Here is a 16,073-nt window from a genome sequence, read left to right on the forward strand (position 1 = left end):
ACTACAAATACACACGGAACTGCTGCTTGATGATTATTACCGAAGCCTGGCTGAACACACTCACTCATCCCAGACGGCAGCTAGCAGCTAACAGGGTAGGTGAATTTAAACAATGTCTGAGTTGAAAACGCATCTTGTTGTCATGTAAGGGCCCTGTTCATGTTGCACAGACATTTTAACTGCATTTTGTGTCTGCCGTTTTAGCTAAGTGGTTCTGTCCTCCATAACACACAGGCCAAAACAAATACAGACATTCCATCCCGGAATACAGGCTTTAGCATTGTTGTCAGAGAATATAGGATTTAAACTTAGCATGTTTCCTTAATATTTTGTGACAAATTGTGGTCATTCTTTTATTAAATACAGTAAATATATAAAATATTGGACGTTGAAAATGTCAGTTTTCACGGTTGATTTGTTTAACTGTTTAAGTTAAAAAAAATACAACATCTTTCCAAAAGACAATGAGTAATCGTGTTAAATAATCGTAATTTCAATATTGACCAAAATAATCGTGATTATGATTTTTTTTTCATAAACGAGCATCCCTAATATGGCTGTATCCCAGCACTGTATATCTGGTAAAACAGCTGACATGACACAGCACAAAGCCCACTTAATCATTTATTACTTGCACAAAAAATGACTGTGGCCTCCCCCTTTTACACCTTCACTTCCTAGTTCACAGTCGGTGAAACATCAAAACAGCGACTTTCAGTTAAATCCAGGATGTCACCATGCACCTGTCAGCTAGCTAGCCGAGGAGAAGCTGACACTGCACAACAAAACAAACTAACTGTGCTGGTAACATTAGTCCACAATCAGCTAATGAAAAGGACAGCAGTAGATTTATGTAACGTTAGCCTACTTCTATCACAGATTTACGGCAGTTAAAACTACATACAACTACAATATCGTATGTGCTAATTATGTTGTAACCAACAGCAAGCTAAAGCCTTGTATTGTATGAAAGAGCTAGAGTAGCTAGAGACTTCAACATACGTTAACGTAACTAACGTTAGCTGTTTGTTTGACATTTCGTAGCTACTTGGAACAAAGACGGTGACCTCAATGAATGATTTAAAAACATGTAACCTTAACGTGTCACAATAATACGGTACGTTACGGTGTTTAGTATTCTTACCTTGGTGTCAGTATTTCAGGCATTTTGCTAGAAAGGTAGGTGAACCGAGAGTGCCGCAGTTGTAACAGACCAACAGCTAACGTTAGCTTGTACTTGACTGCTGTGCTGTCCATATATATATAGCTATATATATATATATATATATATATATATACAATGGCCTGCTGTCTGGTTTGCTCTATGCTATATACTGTCTATGGCTCTGTGGGTTTGCTAACTAACACTTCCTTGTTTCTTCGAAGGAAAAAAAGATGTCACGCGTCATATCATTACGGTAAAACACATGCGCAGTAAAATCTAGACTGCACCCAAAGGTTCAGAGATGGTTTAGAATAATAATAATAATAATAATAATAATAATAATAATAATAATAATAATAATAATAATAATAATAGTATAAAGGCTCTTTGATAGGTTCTTGCAATAGCAGTTCTTGATAAATAATTTCAGTTTTAAAGGAAACCCCTTTTTAACTTTGTTATTATTACAGAATTTGTCTCCAACTAGTCACATTTCCTGCCAATTCATGTCTGAGTAATCTGAGTAAATCTTGTATGTAATTCCTGATGTGTTTATTTGAGCATTTATTGTTGTAATGTCAACTTCTCCAAGAAACATACTACTATTAAATGGATCGATCATTGAAACTTTGATTACTGCACCTCTAATAAGTCAACATATCCTCATTTTATTTATATTCTAGTAATTTATTTTATGTCTTTGTTGTTTATATAGCCAACCTTATACTTGTTTTTGTTTTTTAACTGCAGTGCTTACTTGTGTTCAATTTGTTGTTGTTTGTTTAGGACTCTTGTAATTGTAATTGCTCACTATATATTTTTTTCTTCTCTTCCTTAGGTGAGATTCCTTCTATAAACCCCTAGGGGTTTTATTAATCTCACCTGCACAATCTTTATTTTATTACTTTATTTTCTTTTGTTACTGTTGTCTTGATTTTCTTGTGCAAAATAAACAAATAAAAAACACACTTAACATTTGGCACAGCATCAAAAACTTCTGCATATTCTTTTGGCATAACTGGTAACCCGAATTTGAATTATACATGCCCTAAACGCACCTACGCCATGCACTTCACGCCGTGCGCTTAGATCGTTAAAATAGGGCCCAAGGAGTATATTAGATTCAGTAAAGCACAGTCCAGTTAAATCTTTAAAAGTAGTAATTTGCTTGGATTCTGCAGCAACAATACAAAGTTTTAAAGGTCCTATGACATGGTGCTCTTTGGATGCTTTTATATAGACCTTAGTGGTCCCCTAATACTGTATCTGAAGTCTCTTTCCCGAAATTCAGCTTTGGTGCAGAATTACAGCCACTAGAGCCAGTCCTACAATGAGCTTTCCTCAGTATGTGCCATTTCTGTGTCTGAAGCTATTGAGGAGGAGAGTGGGAGGGGCAAGGTGGTGGGTGGGGGTGTGGCCTTGACCAACTGCCACTTTTCTCGTTTGAAAGCCATGATGTCTCTCTCTCATGGGTTGGCCAAATTCTCTGGGCGGGCAAAGCAGAGAAAGGGGAGGTAACCTTGCTTGTTATGACCTCATAACAAGCAGATTCCAAAACGGCTCATCTGAGCTTTCATTTTCTCAAAGGCAGAGCAGGATACCCAGGGCTCGGTTTACACCTATCACCATTTCTAGCCACTGGGGGACCATAGACAGGCTGGGGGAACTCATATTAATGTTAAAAAACCTCATAAAGTGAAATTTTCATGCCATGGGACCTTTAAGTCAGGACAAACGACAAGGAAAGATCTATTTATAGAGGTATATTCGAAGCTCCTAAATTTACAGCATCTAGGAATAGATATTCATTTTTGTTGAATTCCAGCACATGTGGGTAGAGGGAAATGAGATAGTGGACAAAATGGCTAAAAATGCATTACATAAAAATAATAAACTAAACGTTAGGTTGTGAAGAGCAGAAGTAAAATCAATCATTCATCAGAGAGTTAATATTAAATGGCAGGAAATCTGGGACAAAGATACAAAAGGTAGAGAGTATTACAAAATTCAAAAGGCGGTTAGGGTGAGAAGATATGAAGGTAAAGGTAGAAAAGAAGATGTCAGGTTTACTCGGTTAAATTGTAATACAATTAACCAAATAAATGTAAGCCATTTACATACACAAGTAGGCCTGATACAATAGTTGGAACTGTAAAAATCAGCAGGTTTTTGCACATCCTTCAGAAAGAGAACATTCATGTACCATTAGTCTATGATACCATTGAGAGGAAGTATTGGGATACGCCTTACCGTAAGGGGGCAGACTGCAGGTAAAGATGCACCGGAAAGTAGAGACGAGGAAATTAGAAACGGAAGTAAGACTGATAACAACCAAAACTTGATTGCAGTTAAAACTAATAACGTTACACTCTAACGTTATTGTTTTCGATACAAATGCTGTATTATGGGGGAAGCATTTCCCTGTGTGTTGTGGAAGTGGTTTGTTTTTGTGCTGAAACTCAGTGGCTAACGTTAGTTTAGCCATTTGGAGCAGCAAACTTAGCTAACTTTTTCTCAGCTGACTTGCGTGAATTCATTTTGACAGCCTCAGTAACTTTAAGCAAACAGTAACAGTCTAATATGCCCAGGAAGTGCTATATGCTTATCAAGTTTGCGGGCGCAGCTGGATTGTCTGCTAGCTGTCGTTGACACGTCCTAGTAGTTTTATGTGGCGTTGATATAGCCCGGTTTGCTCGCAATGCTTCTGCAGCTGCCCCCACTTGTCAACTAACGTTAGCTGGCTCCGCTCCTCCTGTCTGTTGTTGCCCGATGGCTCACTGCGGTTCCCCCGAGACGAGCCCAAAGGTACAGGCACCGCGTCCCGAAAGCATCGAACCGACACAGGGTAGCGTAGACCAAAACATAAAGCCGGTACTGTTCGAGATCTTCGGCGAGATATGGACGGTTCAATCACGGCTCGGCCAGGGAGTCTCAGCCTCGGTGTACCGGGTCAGCTCAGGCAGAGCCACCACCACCGCCGCTGTCAAGGAGTTTCAGACCGACACTCATGGAGGAGATTACGGGTATCACAAGGAGAGGTCCGTGCTGGAAGATATCCAGGGACATAAAAACATTGGTAAAAACATTAACGTTAGCCAGTTTTACTAAAACATGTTGACCTGTGTCCGTGGTAGCAGGCAAAGAATACTCTAGGGCTTCTCCTTTTAGTAAATTAGTTGACTTAATGCTGAATAAATTATTTCCAAGAAACTCATGAGCACATCGTAAGCACACGATTTAAAGTGGTGCTTTTGCATGATTAAATGTCATTATTTACTATGAGCTAACAGATTACTGCTTTCATGACAGAGTATATAATACTACTGTTTTCCTTATGTGATGTCTTTTACAAATAGAAAATGCCAAATCATTTTATTTGAATTTTGCTTGTCTGTGGAATACACCTGGCAGAATATTTTGTAAAACAATTCTTGAAAAAATATGATGTGCTTTTTAATTCTGCATATGATAACCTATGAAACCATATCTGATTTCAGTAAAACATTAAATTTGTCAGTGTTCAGCAAAAATAATTATGGCTGACAATTGTTGCTCTATAAACCTATTGAAAAAACAAACTTTTATTGTCATTATCCTGTAGTTAATGGTATTGTCTAGTCGGAGGGTTCATTTACTTTTTCTTAAACGTGATACAGTGCAACAGTGTAGGCCTAGCTGCTTATAATGACAGCTTTGTTCTCCTCTCAGTGACACTGTACGGGGTGTTCACCAACCACAGCTGTATGGGTGTTGCCACCCGCTGTCTTCTGCTGGAGCTCTTGGATGTCAGTGTATCTGATCTGTTGGTGAGAGGCAGCAGTGGTACCCAGGTTGGTAGGTAAGTGAAGAGATGCCCCTGCTTCTCATACAGTATAGCCTAACTCTGACTGTACAAGGTTGCCTGTTCAGCAAGAGTGGCTGCACCATGTATAGATTTTAGTGCTTAGGGCTCCAGACTAACTTTTTTTTTTACTAGGAGCACTGTAGCCCCTAACTTAAAAAAAGGGAGGTGCACACCTTAAAGGGTAACTACTGTTTTTTTCAACCTGGACCCTATTTTCCTATGTTTTTGTGTCTAAGTGACTGATGGGAACAACAATCTTTGACCTTGAGCAAGAAAGCTGCAGTCGGCGAAGCAAGCTACAATGTAAGTTAATAGGGCAATTGTCCAGCTTGTATTTACCTTCACAAAAGTGCTCGTTTTGCCACTGACAGGCTCAGATTAATATTCTAAGTGTCTGACAACATTATGGAAAGGATCCCTTCAGAGATAGTCCTTTTAAAACCTCTTTGAGACCTTTCTGTTTAACCAGAAACCGCTCTAAACATGTAAATCGGTAAACTATGTGTTTATTTCAACCAAAGCTAGAGTTGAGATGGTTGGAAAAGTGGAAAGACGACCTAAAATTCCTTTTCATAGTTTTATTTTGTTTCTGTTGGCTTTGAATGAAGTGTATTTTGCGATGCTAAAATTACTGTTTATTCGCATGTCTGGTGGGTTTAGCAAACGCGATTCTGCGGATGTTTTTAAGTTTAAAAAAAAAAGGATCTTGCTCTTTAACAGAAACGTCGACCTCCTTAGAAATCCTTTCCTTAATGTTGTCAGACTTCTAGAATATTAATTTGAGCCTGTCCGTGTCAAAACAAGCACTTTTTTGAAGGTAAATACAAGGTGCACAATTGACCCTTTGCTAAGCCCCGCCCTCCGTAGTTACTGTTGCTACGCCTGACAAGCTTTTGCACCTGGCACATCTAATTCAGTATGTATACACCAGTGTCAGACATTCCCAAGGAGATAATTAGTAATTTTTGGATTTTTGGCGAACAGGTGAAATATCTGAGAGAGCAAGACAAAGAGGACTGCAGTATGCATTCAAGGGATATATCTACGACATAATATGCAACCGATTAGAGAACAATTTTATCAAAATTTTTATTTGAAACAGGGACAATGCACAAATAAAAATTAAACTTGTAATACAAGAGAATATGTCTTGAGCCAGATTGAAGCTAAAAGCCTATAGGTCCCAGCGCAAGCAACAGCCGCCTCATACGCTGACCATTCAAATGGGAAACACACAAATTGAGGAACAGCTATGTTCATGCACAACAGGGTAAGTGAAATTTGAAACTAATAATTATAAATCAAACAGTTTATCCATAAGTCTTGTGGAATAAACACATTCTTCCGCTTATATTTTTAGTGCGCCAGGCTACTGCTCACACATCGTGGGTCTAATCTACACCTTAACCTGGCAAGATCCAGAGATGCTGAGCTTAGCCATACATCATCAACAACACAAACAAAGTCCTCCTGCACGAGTCTACCACAGCAGTGGCACGAGCCAAGGGATAACAAAATAAGGGCAGTGCCAATATCATTGGTAGTTGTCGCTAAATATATATATGTTTTAAAGTATGTCAGTGAGCCTCCGTCTTGCCTTTAATCATCTTATTTTATGTTCAAATATATGCATTATGAACAAAGAACCGTCATTATTTCAAAGCAATGCTGTGCTGAATTAGCTCGCTAGCTAACATTAGTGTGTTCTTACCTTAGAGCAAACGTAGGTGTTTTTGTTAATCCTGTTGACATTTAGTTGTGAATTGGGCCTCCCACACTGCTTGATCCATGCCCTTTGGGTTTTAGTTTTCGGGAAGGGAAAAAATTCCACCACCCCGTCCAAACTTTTAGAATACCGGGTATCCGATTTGCACAATCCATACGCACAATGCTTGGGCATGTTTCCCTCGCTCGAAAGCTTGCAAGACCTCCTGCGCCTAGTTATGGTTGCTAAGCCACGAGACCTGGTGCTAATAAGGCACCGGTACCTTAACGACCGTTATCGGACCAAATAGCAACGCGGATTTCGGCGCCTTATTTAGGTGCCACTTAAATGCCTGCGCTTCTCTCTGATGCTCCAAAAACAGACGTTAGAGGGAACTGAAACATCACCGCACGGGACACTACACTTGGCAGCAGGTAACGTTAGCCTACAGTTAGTTAGCAGCTGGAGTAAACACGGTTAAAATGCTGACAGCTAAACGGTGTGACAGTGTTTCTGTATTTCACTGTAGAGGATTCTAACACCAGACTGTATCTGCCGTTGTCTGAAAAACAACACAGACTCAGCCTCGCCTCGCCAGTGTCGTGCTGCATTCAAAGTAATTGTAAAATACCTTTTTCCCATCCAGTGGTTGTTTTTGTTGTTAACAGGAATTTACTGGTGAAATAAGTTATTGTTATTACATTTATAATAAATCATTTAATTTTGACCCTGTGGCCTTAGCAATACACAAGCCGTACTTTTGTGCTCCTTTTTTGTTTTTTTAGATCAACTTTTTATTGTTTTATATTTTTGAACAGACAAATACAATTGAACAAGGTGCTTTATTTATTTATATATATATATATATATATATATATATATATATATATATATATATATATATATATATATATATATATATATATATATATCTATCTCTTTCAGTTAACTTACATTGTTTCGCCGCTGCAGCAATCTTGCTTAATACTGGACCAATTTCAAAGATTGCTGTTCCCATCAGGTTGAAAAGAAAAACGGTAGTTACCCTTTAAATCGACCTGCTAAAAATATCAAAAAAATACATAATGGCTTGCTCATTTCTCTAACTGTCGACAAGAAAACAATTGTCTTAAACTAAAAATCAAAAAACGCCAAAAATATCAACAACTGGATCAACCTATCAGAATACATATCTATGGAAAAGATAACCGCTCATAACAATAACCATCTCATAGCATTTACATAAAGATGGTCCCCGTTCTTACACTCCTTTGGGCTGGGCTAATGCTGGGCACATTCCCATACACCTAAATTCCTATACCTCTACATATTATGTTTTCATACTGACACACACACACACACACACACACACACACACGTATATTCAAGCTATTGTTTATGTTTACCATCTACTGACCATCTTCACTTGACTTATTCATCTATTCTTTTCATCCTTCTCTCTCTCACATACAAATCCATTCACTGCTTGTCATTTCAACAATTTTTTCATAGTATTTTAATTGTACTTTGTATTGTAATGACCAGACTTAATTATGAACACCATGGCATTGATGGCTACCCTTAATATATTAATAATAGCATTGTCTTATTGTATTATGTTTATTATTATTGATGTTACTCTTACCATCCGGGGTTTTTTTCTGGCTCAGAATAGGCCTTTTGGTTGACGCATTAAGCAAGTCTTTTTGAGCATACATCAAACACTAAATGTCCTGCATTCTGATAAATTTTTTGCACCAACTCATGGTGAAAATGTCTTTATTCATGTGAAGGAAAAAAAAATGGACGTTAAAACTGGGATCCAATAGAGAGCCGAAGTCACGCCTTTCTACTTCCGGCCAATGGGACCTAGCTTTCGAAAAAATATGAACGAGGGTCAATGGAGAGATAATTATTTTTTGATCCCATTTGAATTGAGCCATGGATTACAAATATGATGTTCGTCAGTTTAAAAGATAATTTTTCAACCGAAGAAAGTCTCAGTTTATTGTTAAACTGTTGAAGTATAAGACCGTGAAAATACGTAATTAGAAAGACTATACACTTCATGGATGACATCTCGCTGTGTTTATCGTACCGGGGATGTAACGTTACTCTAATGAGCAGAGGATCTCGCTTGTTCTTTTGCTTATCTGCTGAAAACCCTTCACTGGATAAAACCCAGCAGTTAAGATAACGTTACATGTGTTGTGGAACAGAGCTAATCTAGCTAGCTAGCGAGCAAGCTGAGCATTAAGCTAGGTGAGGTAGCTAGTGTGAGACGGGAGATGTAGTTCACTGAGCGGTTTCACACAAAACTAAGTGGTACTATGACAAACTTACGGCTAACTGAGACATTCTTCGGTTGAAAAATTATCTTTTAAATTGACGAACATCATATTTGTAATCCATGACTCAATTCAAACGGGATCAAAATTATAATTTGCCTCTACCCGTTCACTACCGTTCATATTTTTTCCGAGTTTAGAACCCATGAGTTCCACCGGAAAGGGTGTGACTTCGGCTCTCTATTAGCGCTAGCTTCACAGTGGAGCGCTCAGGTCCAGTCACAACTATGCAGCAGCTTGCTTATCAGTGAAAGCTGCATTCGTAAAATATAGCGGCTGTGGATAAGACTAGTTGACTAGTTTGACTTTGAAGTCAAAGACGTTTTGGCGCTGGTGATTTTCCTGTGGCGCTGACTAAAACTCTTCGGGGGGCACCAAAAAAATTCTCTATGCAGGAAAAACCTTGATTAACATAACACACAAACCTGCCAACTGACTTTGTGGTTGCACAGGTACTCACTCGCCTAGCAACATTGAGGCTAAAGCAAACCATCTCTTTATTCTGTTATAGTAATGAGCTTACGTCTGTTACATAAAAGCCAGTGCTCACTGCATCCAAAGAGAACTCTGGCTGGTCTTAATAAGAGTTAATAAAATGTGCAGTGTTCTACGGTGTCAATTCATGCCATGTTATCTGAGGTGGCCAGTGAGTTTTTGCGCATGTATCATGCTTGCTTTTTGATTGGAGAAAAAGATTCCTTTGCATGTCGTTGAGGGTTGGCGCCAGAAACTGACCCAGTTTCAATACCTAAGGAGTAAATCTCATCAGCATCAGTGAGCCAATAAGCATGCAGCATGGTTCTACCAAGATCTTATATTGCTGGTGATTGGCTGTCTAACGTTACACGTCGTAGAGACGAGCAGGAAAAACTCTATGTTGCGCTCACATAGTAGGAGCTCAAAATAAATAAAAAGATTTGTGCTATAATGTGTAATGTTGCAATTTCCTTGTGTTTTATTAAATTGGTATCGAAAAATAATTATTGTTTAGGAACTGGTATTGAAGGCACGGTATTGGTATCTGTATCTAAATTTTTAGGTCCCGAGCGCCGACAGCGGCGAAGGCCCTATTGAAACTGAAGGAATTATTGTTTCTTTCTTTCTATTTAGGGCCCGAGCACGAAAGTGCAAGGCCCCAACGGTGCCTTGCACTGAAAGTGCGAAGGAACCTGTTGTTTTTTGTCAGATTATTTTTCCGAGTCCATCGTCGCATTTTTGAGGGGGTTAGCATGCACGAAAACTCACAACAATTTGCAAACATGTCACAACTGGTGAAAATTGCAAAGATTCAAAATAATTACACATATGCAGGTGGCACTATTGCAGAAAACCCCGCGTTTGGCCCTATAACTCCCAAGCCGTACATCGCACATTCAAAAACCATATATCTTCGCATTCCCTGGATCTAGCTGAATCTCCTGATATAGGCCACGCCCATTTCCGCCTAGACTTTTATGCGTGAAAAATGGCGATTTATTGAACTGCCGAACTCCTCCTAGACCGTGCGACCGATCTGCATGAAACTTGGCAGGTAGCATCTCTAGACGGACCTGACAAAAAGTTATCCAAAGATTTTTTATAGGATAAAAATTGCACATATTACGTACAAACAAATGTGTGTAGCTAAGTATGAAAATACCAACTTTGCCGTATCTCAACCAAAATAAATGTTATTAATGCAAAACTTAAGATTCTTGTTTGCCATGACCCTCTGGAGGTGCCCGACACATTTTACGAACATTGGCCACTAGGGGGCACTACAAGTACATAAAGTTTATACCTCATGAACTGCTCATCCGATTTTTACAAAATTTGATGGGTACCATCTAGGGCCACTCATGAGGCCACCCCTATAGTAAAGTACGGACTGGTCAAAGTGGGCGTGGCCTATGTGACCCTAATTGGTTTTAGCCCTTGGGCACATTTTTGACGGCCTCAATATACACGAAAACTCACAAAAATTGGCGCACACATAAACACCTGGGGGCTTTGCGAGACTGTACAGTGATTTGGGCCATACCTCTAAGCGGGCTCCATAGCGCCCCCTAAGGTGTGGAAGGCCTTAACATGGACATAGTTGCTCCGATCATCACCAGATTTAATACACATATTGCTCTAATCATTGCGGACATATTTCCCATTTACCTTCATTAGCTCCGCCCAACCGGAAGGCGGCCATTTTTAATTATGCAATTTTCAGGTGTTTTACATTCTTTCGAACTCGTCCTAGGCCGTGATTTCAATCTTCTCGAATCTTTGCAGGTAGTATCTGTTGACCCTCATGACGAAAAGTTATCCAGAGAATTTTGATAGTTGCAAAAATGCACAAGTTATAGGAACTTCCTGTCTAAACAGGAAGTTGCCTTATCGTGGCAAGAATTATTCGGATTGCCGCGAAACTTGACAAGGTTGTTCCTCATGACCAGTTAAGGCATCTGTGCCAAACCTGGTGGCAATCTGCCATTAGATGGCGCTGTTTAGATTTTTTTAAATTAGTCAGCAAAATATTGATATATGGGAAACATACTCTGTCTAACTACTCCTGGGGAGTGAGTCTGATCGGCACGAAAACTTGCATATAGACTCGGAGGACCCTCGTGACAAAAACTTATCAAAAGAGTATTGATAGCTAACACAATGCGCAAGTTACAGGGGACCAACTTCTATAGGTGGGTGTCGAAACAGGAACGGTTGTATCTTGCACACGGCTATTCCGATGGACACAAAACTTAAGACAGTTGTTCCTCATATGCCAGTGAGGCTGTGTGCCAAATATGGTGTCAATCGGCCTTTAGATGGCACTGTTTTCATTTCTTTAATTAATTAGCAAATTCGCTTTATGCAAAACCTACTTTTTTTAACTCCTCGTAGAGCGTGAGTCCCATCTGCACAAAAATGTACGCATGGACTCTGTGGACCCTCCTGACAAAAAGTTATCAAAAGAATTTTGATAGCTAACACAATGCGCAAGTTACAGAGGACCAACTTCCTGAAGGTGGCTGTCGAAACAGGAAGTTGCGTATCTTACCAAGACTTAGTCCGATTGCCACCCAAAATGACACAGTTGTTCCGCATAGGGGCTTGAGCATCCATGCCAAATTTAGAGCGAATCGGCCATTAGATGGCACGAAAACTTGGATATAGACACGGTGGACCCTCGTGACTAAAAGTTATCAAAAGAATTTTGATAGCTACAACAATGCGCAAGTTATGGAGGAACAACTTCCTGTAGGTGGGTGTCGAAACATGAACGGTTCTATCTTTGCAAAAGTCATTCCGATTTACATGAAACTTAGAATGTGTGGTCTACATGTGATGTTGCATTTGCCAGTACCCCCCGGGGCAAGAAGCGAGGGCCCGTCATCGCTGCTTGCAGCTTTAATATTATTATTTTCCCGTCAAATGAATTGCCTTTTTGAGGGGCTTAATATATATAAAAACTCACCAAATTTGGCGGTCGCATCAAGTCTGGTGAAAATTTACGTGTTTTAAGGGTTTCGGGAATAGGCGCACAAAAATGTCTTGCTAGCGCCCCCTAGAAAGTTAAGATAATTGAGCCCCTGCAGTGCGTTTAACGTAGACTCACGAAACTTGGTACACATATGTAACATGTCAAGATGTACAAAAAACCTCATTAGAGCCATACCCTAAACCCAACAGGAAGTCCGCCATTTTGAAATAAATGTTCGAAATTAGTGCGATTTTGGACATTTCCACATGTCGTACTTTAACGAACTCCTCCTAGAGATTTCATCCGATCAACTTCAAACTCGGTCTGTGCCATCTTAAGAAGTTAAAGATGAAAAGTCGTTAAAAGAAAAACTTTTCGTCATGGGACGTGGCCGTGGCGGGGCGGCCATTTTGTGCGTTTCGCCGCCGAAACAGGAAGTGGGTGTAACTCGAGTGTACATTGTCCGATTACCTCGAAACTTTTCAGGATTCATAAGAGTCCAACCCTGAGGACAAATAAAGGCCGATATTTACTTAAAGTCATAGCGCCCCTGGTGGCAACAGGAAGTAGGCCTAAAAGTCAAGGTGCTATACTTTAACGAACTCCTCCTACAGATTTCATCCGATCAACTTCAAACTTGGTTTGTACCATCCCAACACCTTAACGATGAAAAGTTATTAAAAGAAAAACTTTTCGTCAGACGGTGTGGGCGTGGCGTGGCGGCCATTTTGAGTGTTTAGCGATGAACAAAGAAGTTGTTGTAACTTGAGCGTTGTCGTATCTGCCCGAAATTTCTCACGATTGACAAGGGTCCAGGCCTGAGGACACCTACAGGCCAAAATTTACTTTTGGTCATAGCGCCTCCTGCTGGCAACATGAAATGCGCCTTATATGACAGACATCATCCGATTTGCATGAAACTCAGAATGTGTGGTCTACATGTGATACTGAGCCGCCCCTTATAATATGACCACGCCCACTTACTCAGGCCAAGCCCCCTTTCATAACATTTCAAACGTTTAAGGTATACCCTTGTGCGAGGTGTCATTGAACTCAGCACAGACTTCCTTCTTCATCGGTAATGGTTTGGCCCGCCCCCTATGCTTTAGCCACGCCCCCTCAGGGCTCCACACTAACTTTTTGCCTTGGTTGCACTGGTGCGCCTAACTTTTTTTATTTAGGTGCACCAGCACAAAATTTAGGTGCACCCAAATTTTTCCTCGCATCGCCGTAACGCTGAATGGCGATACACGATATATAGCTCTGTATTTTTTTACAAAGTGGGCTAAATGTTCAGTTTTAAGTCAAAGCCACTTTTCACAAGCTCTTTTATTAAAACAGATTGTGATTAAAATAAAATGCAAAGACAGGGTTTTCTTTACCAGTTTGAAAATATACAGCTGCAACACATGTAAATGAAAGTTATCTAAAATAAATAGCCTGAGCTCCTTCATAAGCTTTCAACAACAATAACAGACTGATTAAAAGAGAGAGAGGACGCCCGGATAGCTCAGTTGGTAAATATAGAGGTTTGACTCCGACCTGCAGCCCTTTCCTATGTGACAGGCATGAAAACGGGTCAGGGGTGAAAAAGGTGAGAAGGATATTACCCCTCTAGGGGGGTCCTGGGGCATGCCCCCCCAGAAGAAAATTTTAAATATTCCATATTTTAAAGCATCAATCTGATGCATTTTGAGATGCATTTTTTGCCAACCAACAGTGTAATATTTCAATATGCACTCATTAAAGTTAATATGACTGGCAAAACAGTTAAAGTCCTTCTGACATTACACAATAATAAAAGTCATAATTTTTAAAGACTAAAAAGTTTTGGATACATTTGTACTTCTTCCAACCATATATTAAATAAAGAGTCAATGTGGATTTACATATTGCAATAATATCATAATCCTACAATGAATCATTGTGAAAACTAAAATGTACTACTTTGGCCAGGTCATCATCAAAAAAGCAAATTAGTACATTCATGATTTTGTCCATGCTGATATTAGCTGCTTTATTTACATTTATTAAAAACGTGGCATTGTTTATCTTTTCATATAGCTAGAAGTCTAAACTCTGGGACAAGGCCGTTATGTTTAAATACCTGCCATGCTGATTCCAAACAGACAGCTTTATCAAGGCAGTTTGGGCTTCAGATAGCTTTTACAAATCATGATCCGCTATGAACGTGCACACACGTATTGTTTGTATCACGGTCGGTCAGTAAAGGAACAGTCGCAGTCTTAACGGTAGCGGTCGTTGCCGGTAACGTACTCTTATTACAGAGGCTATGAAATGTCTGTATCGTCACTGCGCTGCAATTTTATGAACTATGATCCAGCATGCTCCGTCTTACACGCTATTACTCAACGAACTGAAGTTAGTTTAATAATGTGTTTTTCGCCGTGGCGGCCGCAGTAACAGAGTTACCAGCGGAAACACTGGTACCAATACAGGTTTCCCTCTCATACTTAACAATATACAGCTGTGTTAATAACAATTAAAACTGTAGACAAATGTCGGGAGTTTGGACCAGCGGCGCTGTGTCTCTCCATGTTGCAGGTGAGCCGGCCGGTGTGTGAGTGAATGGGGGCGGGGCTGCGCGGAGGAGAGATCCAAATCCAAACACAGGCACGGCTTTCCAGAAGGAATGGGTCATGTAACGCAACATTAAACCATATCGATATAAACAACATCGCTCCGTTAGTGGAGAGGCAGCGGATGCGAGGACGTTAGGTGCACCTTACAAATTTTGGTCGCATTTGCGACCAAATTGGTCGCACTCTCGAGCCCTGCCCCTTTCACAGCTTTCAGTTGTTGTATTGGGCTATAATTCCCTGGCGCTAAGGTTATGTAAATTTGTGTCTCATCTGCATAACTATGGTAACTTATTTTGTTGTTTTCCATAATCTGAGCCAGTGGAAGCATGTAGATGTTGAACAGAAGAGGCCCCAGAACTGAGCCTTGGGGAACTCCGCACGTCATATTTGTATGCTCAGATGTATAATTACCTATAGACACAAAGAAGTCCCTATTCTTTAAATAGGATTCAAACCACTTTAGTACTGAGCCAGAAAGACCAACCCAGTTTTCAAATCGGTCAAGTAATATGTCGTGGTCGACTGTATCAAATGCAGCACTGAGATCAAGTAATACTAAGACTGAAATTTTGCCACTATCTGTGTTTAAGTGGATGTCATTAAAGACTTTAACGAGACCCGTCTCAGTTCTGTGGTGTGGTCGAAAACCTGACTGGAAGGCATCAAAACTGTTGTTTAGTGATAAGAAAAGGTTGAGTTGTTGAAAAAACGCTTTTTCTATGATTTTACTTAAAAATGGAAGGTTTGATATCGGCCTATCAGTTGCTCATTAGTGACGTATCTAGATTGTTCTTTTTTAGGAGTGGCTTGATGACTGCAGTTTTTAGGGCCTGTGGAAAGATCCCTGAGAGCAGAGATGTGTTTACAATCTGTAGAAGATCAGAAGCCAAACAATTCGAAACATTTTTGAAATCATCCGTTGGTAGAATATCAAGGCAACAGGAGGAGGTATTCAGG

At 39.9% G+C, this 16,073-nt stretch overlaps 2 protein-coding genes across 3 annotated transcripts in view; one reads left to right on the forward strand and one right to left on the reverse strand.

Annotated features, from left to right (window-relative positions):
- The window catches only part of scp2b (sterol carrier protein 2b), a 40,476-nt gene extending 39,075 nt beyond the window's left edge, over nucleotides 1-1,401 (reverse strand). Inside the window, exon 1 of one of the 2 annotated variants that reach the window (XM_039810884.1) lies at nucleotides 1,145-1,401. In XM_039810884.1, the coding sequence (XP_039666818.1) occupies nucleotides 1,145-1,257 (113 nt within the window). In that variant the 5' untranslated portion in view covers nucleotides 1,258-1,401. The remainder of the gene's footprint in view (nucleotides 1-1,144) is intronic. The other variant, XM_039810885.1, reaches the window with a different exon arrangement.
- Nucleotides 1,402-3,415: 2,014 nt separating this feature from the next.
- Nucleotides 3,416-16,073, forward strand: part of uhmk1 (U2AF homology motif (UHM) kinase 1) — a 110,144-nt gene continuing 97,486 nt past the window's right edge. The window contains exons 1-2 of the mRNA XM_039810883.1: nucleotides 3,416-4,241; nucleotides 4,874-5,003. Coding sequence (XP_039666817.1) covers nucleotides 3,935-4,241; nucleotides 4,874-5,003 — 437 coding nt within the window. The 5' untranslated portion in view covers nucleotides 3,416-3,934. The remainder of the gene's footprint in view (nucleotides 4,242-4,873; nucleotides 5,004-16,073) is intronic.

This window comes from Perca fluviatilis, chromosome 9 (assembly GCF_010015445.1).
Source record: "Perca fluviatilis chromosome 9, GENO_Pfluv_1.0, whole genome shotgun sequence".
NCBI lineage: Eukaryota > Metazoa > Chordata > Actinopteri > Perciformes > Percidae > Perca > Perca fluviatilis.